We start from the raw sequence: 7,872 nt of genomic DNA, 5'->3' as shown, positions 1-7,872 counted from the left end.
TAACCTACCACCCCCCCCCCCCCCCTCCTCCCCCCCCCCCCCCCCCCTCGTCTTTCCTCCTCCTCCCCCCCCTCCTCCTCCTCCCCCTCCTCCTCCTCGTCTTTCCTCCCTCTCTCTCTCTCTCTCCCTCTAACCCCCCCTCCCCCTTGTCAACTCGCAAGCTTTACAGCAAAGCTGGAGCGGTGCACTGTTGCTTTCGTCTTAGCGCTGCACAGGTCATGATCTGTAACTACTTTGTCCAGTTACCTAGAATGTTGATTAAATAACTACATCAGATTTTAAGTAAAAATGTATCAACGAGCTTTTTTTCTTAAAAACAATTGTAGGTTTATTGTCAAAACAAAGGTCATTCAGTTAAGATGTAATAGCAGTTAACATACACAGTCAGTAATGTAGATGTATAAATGCTTATTCCTCTAAATATCCCCAAATCAATCACACAAACACATGCGCTCTTACTCTTCAGGAAAAGAGAAAAAAAGTGAATTTTTCTGCAGAGATTGGCTCTCTGGAAATGAAATTTTGGCCAATAGAAGAAAGAAGGTTAAAGCATACAGCGTTCTGAAGTCTGTCCCTCTGTTCTAGCATGTGTGGTCATCACGAATCACCACATTTGCCTCTGCATTCTGCCTGATACAACTAGCTCAGGAAACAAAATATTAGAGAAGTTCCTCCAAACAATCATTCAGAAGAATAAGTAAGTTTAACCCTGGACTGAACAAAATGGTTCTTTCACAAATATAAAAGTTCAGTTGGGCATCCCAACCTAGCTCGTTCATGTCCCCAACTAATTCCAGACTCCAAAGCACACTGTCCAAGTTAGTCATTGCTCAAAATAGCCCCAGCAGAAGTCTATAGCAAAGCAAGCAGCTATCAGTAAGATGCCTTGTATTTAAAACAAAATCTCAAATGTCCATAGTGACCTTTTAATGATCTACTCAAGAAATTACTCAAATTTCCACCAACTTGAAGTCCGTTTTCCCCATAAGCCTTCAAACCCTAACTCCTGAAAAAATAATAAATATGAAGCATCATAGAGATAATAGCCACCATTATTGGTGTCTCTGCTAGTGTTAACTGCTTCTGTTGGTGTAACCAATTCCTCTCATATTCATTTCTCTTTCCTCTCTGCTTTCTGCTCAACCCAGAGCACCAGACTTGTTACCATACCTACTTTTTTTTTCCATTATTCCTTGTCACCAACTTCTAACCTTGCATAGCTTTCATTTTCCCCCTTTGCCTGTAACTGACATTGTCTTTCTTGTGTACTGCATGGCAATTTAATTCTGCAAATCCTTGAAGTTTTATTTCTGTGCAACTGCCTGCATGTTGCAATTTCAAGGGACAACTTGGGTATAGCCTGTATGCTAACCTTCATTGTTGTGGTGCTATTTGGCGTTACCTTTCTTATTTTAAGTCTTTGTCTAAAGATTTAATTTAACATTCAACCCTTAACCACTGCTGTAGCTTCCTGTTCCAACTATTCTCCAGAATCCCAGTCCACCTTCAGTTGTAACCTAGCCATTCTACTTCTGATTTGACTCCGAATGCATAATCTCAACCCCTTGTTTGAAATGAGGCAGACAGCAATGAAAGGGTGGGTAGCACCCTTATCATATACAGACCTGTATAACACACTTGAATAATGCTTTCTATGTTCAATTTTGGAACCTTTGTTCTTGAGAATTCTTTTAACATCATCCATTCAAGGGGCTGCATATACACATAGATGTGCCATCACTGTTTACTTGCCTTGGTCAGTAGCACAGTTCGCCTTTTAAATCACAAAGTATTGTATTTAAACCCAATACATACTTGAGGACACATCTTCACCAATATCTCAATTCTGAGGAATTTTGTGCAGTCAGAAGCAAATGAGACGTTAAACCAAACTACTGTTCTAAAATGGATATGAGAACAAGCAATGGCTCAGAGGTTAGCACTGCTGCCTCTCAGTTCCAGGGGATCCGGGTTCAATTCCAGCCATGGACGACTGTGTGCAGCTTGCACATTCTCCTGTGTCTGTATGGGTTTTCTCTGGGTGCTCCAGCTTCCTCCCACAGTCTAAAAGTGTGCAGATTAGGTGGATTGGCTGTGCTAAATTGCCCATAGTGTCTAGATGGAATAGCCATGGAATTATAGGATAGGGGTTGTGGGTTGGGGTGGAATGCTCTTTGGAGGGTCGGTGCAGACTTGATGGGCTGAATGACCTGATTCCACACTGTAGGGATTCAAAGTCAGTAAGTCTTCTGAGATAGTTGGGACTATTCACATAACTAAGAATCTCTCTTGCTGTTCGAACCAATGTTTCCCTCAATCAAAATGAATTGTGTTGTTTAATTTTGCCAGTTGAGGCCATAAATTCATTGACAGCTGCATTTAACTACCAACAATAGTAATTGCTTCAAAAGAAATCCCATTGATTCTGAAATGCTTTGGAACATCCTGAAGGTGTGATAAATAGTGTATGATTGCGAACTATTTTCAAATTTATAAGACAAAAACTTTTTTAAAAAAAGGTGGGGTTGGCCTTTCAAGCTACCCTATTCTTGAATGCAACTGTGGCTGATCTACCTCAACGCTACCTTCTAACAGTATACCTTAATTGACTAGTACCTCAAAAATCTATTTTGAGTCTCCTGAACAAATAAATATTCACAACTCTTTGGACTCAGAGAAATGCGGGACTCGTTGCAGAAATTTCTCCACATCTGAGGTCTAAATGCCTGGTACCTGATTCTGATACTGGGACCCCAAATTCTAGATTCTCCAGTGCAAGGAATCACATTCTCAATATATAACTTGTCTAATCCCTTACAAGTTTTACGTTTCAATTTGATGAATAGATTTCTTCTAAACTCCAGATGATATAGGCCTGTTCTACTCATAGGATAATTCCATTATTCCAGGAACAAGTCTAGTGAACATTTGTTACACTCCCTCTAGGGCAAGTATGTCCTTCCTTGGGTGCGGAGACCAAAACTGCACACAGTATTCCAGGTATGACCTCATCAATGCCCTGTATAATTGTAATAAATCTTGTGTATTCTTATACACCACTCCCTTTGTAGCAAAAGCTAACATACTATTTGCCTTCCTAATTACTTGGTGTATCTGCATGTTAACCTCTTGTGACTCTTCTTGAAAGGACATCCAGGTCCATCTGGATGCAAATGTTTCTCAGTCTCTCAGCATTCAATTTTCTTTTTATTTTCCACCAAATTCAACTGCTTCACATTTTATCACATTATATTCTGTATGCCATGTTTTGCCCACTCATCGACTTGCCCCTGCCCCACTGCAGGCATTTTGCATCCTCATTGACATTTGTGACATGACAAAGTAAACAGTGAGTTAAACTCTTTATGTTCTCAGAAGTAACTTATTTCGTTTGTTCAAAAAGCACTGTCATGCTAGTTACAGCCTTCCACCCTGAATATGTCGCATTCATTCCGATTCTGTTTTATGTTCATCAACCGAGCCTAAGTACATCCTAAAATATTACTCCAGATCCCATGACTCCTAGTTTTGTATAGCACGTCATTCATATTATTACATACATTCCCACAAAAGGCCAGCATATTTGTCAAAAAGTTGCCCTTTCACAAATTTATGCTGACTCTTTGTTAAATGTTCCTAATAATAGTTGCTGCCTTTTTCCTGCTACTGGTAGGCTAACTGTCCTAAAGATCCCCATTTTCTCTCTCCTCTCAAATTTTAGGGTTACCTTCCAATCTTTGGGAGCTGCCTTAGAATCGAAGGAGTACTGGAAGTTCAAAGCTAATAGATCCATCACCTCTACAGCTACCTCTTTTTTTTAAAATCTAGGGTGCAGGTCATTAGGTTCAGAGGATTTGTTACCACTTAATCCTGTTAATATCTCCAGTATTATTTGCTAACCCAATTTCTTTAAGTTCTTTATTCTGCTAAGATATGATTCTCCATTATTTTTGGACTTGATTGTCTTCTACCTGAAGATGGATGCAAAATATGTTTCTGCCATATCCTTTTTCCCAATTATAATTTTATTCACCACTGCCTTTAATGGAACCCACATTTACTTTCACTAATATCATCCTATTTATGTACCTATAGAAATGTTTAAAGTCTTCTCACTTATTTTGTTAACTCTTTTATCTTTACCTAATTCTTGGTTCTTTGCTGAAATCTTAAGTCTTTTCAATCCCTTGGATTACAATTACTTTTATAAATGATACAGCCCTCTCCCATTTATCCTGACATGCAAGCTTACGATTCTACTAAGTTTGTAGTCACATTTGTGTCGGTGGGTGCTTCATTGCAAGTTTCCTAGATTTCAGGAATGAGATGCTTTGCAGTTCCTGGGTAAATTGTAACTATGGATTTGGGTGCCTTGAATATCCACTGCCTGGAACATACTAGCATGAGTAGGCTGTTTGGTTCCTTGAGCCTTCTGCTTCATTAAATAAAATTTGACTGATCTGTGGCCTAGCTCCATATGGTGACCTTTCCCCCATATTTGGATCTTTAACAAAATTTGGCCAGTCTTAGATTTAAATCTAACAGTGGATCTAGAATCAATTGTCATTTGGAGAGAAGACACTTTCAAATTTCAACTATCATCGTATGTAGAAGTGTCTCTCCTAATTTCACTCCTGAAAGGCCTAACTTGTGCTATGGAGTCCTGGCTCCCTAATCAGCAGAAATATTTTGAAAACTTGGAACAGATTATCCATAACCTTTTAAATTTTGGGGAATACTTTTCTCATTTAAGTTACTTCTGTGATTTTTAGCTTCAGAGTTCAACTCTTGTTTTGGTAAGTGTATGCTAAACTCCTTCCAAAGCCAGTTCCTAAGTTTGGTGTCCAGAATTGTACTCAATACTTCAGGTGTAGTATAACTAGGACTTCTTTTATAGCTGAGGCATCACTTCTAATCTCCTGTATTCCGGTTTTCTAGTATAAAAGCCAATATTAGAAATAGCATTAAGAATAAATAGAATGCACATATTTTTGAAACAAAGAATTTTTAATATTTTAATTCTTAATTCTACTTCTTTCACACAATAAGATTGTGGAAAATGCATATCACTCGAAGTGTGAAGACAGCTCTTCCAGGTAAGAAGAAAGAAATGTGGGTTTCAAAACACCTGGATGTTCCCAAGTGCTTGAACTCTCTGGTCGTCTGTGCAAGTGCCATGGGATCTTTGACTTTGGTTTAACATCTCATCTAAAAGATGACCCCTCAACGATGCAGCGCACACAGTTCTGCATTCAGATATCAGTCCAGGTTGTGTTCAAGTCTTAGGTTTTAGTGTGAAGACATATTCCAAGTGGGCCATCATATTAATTATTCTGTTATTTGATTTACCTGAAAGATGATTTCCAAAAGAAAAGAAATGGCAATGTACTTCTTGGACTGAATGTATTATCTTTTTTGTAGAATGTTCAGTGGGCTACGTTTATTATTTTTAGTTTCTATTTCACCTTCTTAACTATTCCTTTCAGCTTCAACAAAGTGAACAGCCATGTTATGTGACATTTTCTACATCCCAACTGTGATTGGGAGCTTTCACAGTGCACATTACACAAACTTAACATTTCTTTGATTTATTTGAACATATTGTGAATTTTACTTTGCTAGGTTTTGCAGATAAAATGTACAGCTTTCTTGATTTAATTTTGCTCCTAAAATATCTCCACTGTATCTTTTTAATTCACAGAATAACCATTTGCATGGTCAGCCATACACCGGCCCTGTGGCACACCATATGAACAATCCTCAGCGTACAGGTCAGCGAGCTCAAGAAAATTGGGAAAGCAGCGAAGACATTCCTGCATCACAAGCAAAAGATTAACTGGCAGATAATTCTCCAATGTACCTGATAAAGACACTGGCTCGAGCACGTGCCCAGGCCTTACAGTTCAACCTCCTCTGGGTCTGTCTACACCAGTGCAAGAAACACCTTTTTAAGAAAAAAAACTGTCCAATCTGGAATGGAGAGAGTCTATTCACTGTCTGCCCTGCAGAGCAATGCTGTTAACATATAACTTGCCTGCAGTGGAAAAAGTGTATAGTGTTTTGTAATAAATGGCCCAATGCTAATGTATAAATGGCAAGGTGTATATAGTATATTAATGTTTGACTGTTAAATCCTCAACAATGTTGATTTGCTTGAGGAGTGTTGCAGACCTACAAAAACACAAAATCTAATCTTTGCTTTATCAGCTGTGCTCAGCATTGAGAGTTATCTGCCTAACGGCGGTGCAAATCAGATTATTTTCAAAATACATGGCCATTTCAACCAGACAAAAAAAGGTTAACTCATGCCACCAGAGTTGCTTTTACTTTGAGTTATTTGATGGTGACTTTTTAGCATTTGGTTGATGTGGGACAATGGTGATGTAATGTTGATCTGGAACTTTTTTTTTCATTGCCTTTTTTCATTCTGATATTAGTTGAATCATTTTGAAGCTCTAGTTATGCTGTAACATTTAGCATGGCTTCACATCAAATTAGTGTAGCCAATGAGAAGAGATGATTCTAATGACAGCAGTTTTTAAATCCCTGAGCAGCAAATGCTCTGCTCAGTTTTTTTTTTGTTACACCTTGATGGTTCAATTGGAGAAAAATGTGAGTATAAGTGGCTTTCAATTGCACATATATTCAAATCTAATATTTGGCAGTCTATGGGTGGGATAAAGGATTATTAGTTTTGGATTTATAGGAATTTAAAGGAAGAAAAATATATGCAACAGTTGCTATGCCAGGATGCCTGGAGCATAATAGACAGTACTTGGTGTGCTTGTTTTATTTCCTCGGTAGAGCTTACTTAGATTAACTTCTAAACTTCCCTCCTACTGCAGCTCAGTGAAGTAGAAGTCGAGATGTACATGACTGCCACTGGGGAGTGCAGATTGCTAGTGTGTTGCATTCACAATTCTACTTGAAAGCAAGAAATTGTCTTAGCTCCTTGTCCATCCTGTCAGACTAATTCAGACATAAGCAGGGTTGTAATTTTAAAAGAAAAACTGCTGGTTAGTCATGATTCTTGCAGGATTCTCAATTCCAAAACTAGATTTTTGTTTATGGATTTTGAGGAAATAATCAGTAAATACTGTATTTAAAAAGGAAAAAAATTGGTAACTTGAATGTGTATTTTTTTGGAATTTGTCTCAAACCAAATACCCCTGCAAAACAGACTCAACCCACCCTATTATATTTAAATATTTTGCAGTTTTATTTTATAGAAATTATTTTGCTGAATTCAAAAAGAACATGAATTAAAAGGATCATTTTATCCTGTGTTCTTATTTAAAAAAAAATTTAAAAAAATGACTGTGCAGAGTTCCATGCCAAGTTTGCTGGCTTTTGTTTTGCTCATAACGTGGCGTTGAATTCTGAAACTACAGTCACACTGTGACCTTTCACCTGGTATTTTTTTGTGCACAGAGGTATACTTACAACTAAACTCCCCCTAGCAACAATAAAGAAATTGAAATATTGACACAGTGAACATTTTGTCTGTCATTTCATTGGTCAGTGTGTTGAATTTATGAAGGGTCAGAAAGCCTGAAGAAATAATTTGTAATGAACTGTGGAATTTTCTAAGGGCAACAGTCACAACATGCAGGTATTTGTGTGGTGTTGTAAATTATTTAACTAATTCCTACTATTTATAAGCATGCGCCCACAAAATTGTAGTATTGGAAATCAGCAAATACATCCTTTGTCGGATGCTTTAGATGGTCTAAGATTAGGTGTATGGTGGCAGGATGAATAATTTGAACATTGTAACCTCTGCATTTATGTCTCCAATTGGTGATCAGTGTAAATGTCAAGAATTCGGTTTAATTTGAATTGAACGAATTACTCTTTTCTCCTTCTATTTTT

At 37.8% G+C, this 7,872-nt stretch overlaps 1 protein-coding gene across 1 annotated transcript in view; it reads left to right on the top strand.

Annotated features, from left to right (window-relative positions):
• LOC125481697 (probable ubiquitin carboxyl-terminal hydrolase FAF-X) overlaps nt 1-7,495 on the top strand; it is a 17,182-nt gene extending 9,687 nt beyond the window's left edge. The window contains exon 3 of the mRNA XM_048593578.1: nt 5,702-7,495. Within this exon, the coding sequence (XP_048449535.1) occupies nt 5,702-5,836 (135 nt within the window). The 3' untranslated portion in view covers nt 5,837-7,495. The remainder of the gene's footprint in view (nt 1-5,701) is intronic.
• The last annotated feature ends 377 nt before the right edge of the window (nt 7,496-7,872 follow it).

The sequence above is a fragment of the Rhincodon typus genome, unplaced genomic scaffold (genome assembly GCF_021869965.1).
Source record: "Rhincodon typus isolate 14 unplaced genomic scaffold, sRhiTyp1.1 hic_rhity00003160, whole genome shotgun sequence".
Taxonomy (NCBI): domain Eukaryota; kingdom Metazoa; phylum Chordata; class Chondrichthyes; order Orectolobiformes; family Rhincodontidae; genus Rhincodon; species Rhincodon typus.
Note: the sequence above shows the minus strand (reverse complement) of the source record. Positions and strands in the feature narration are given on the sequence as shown.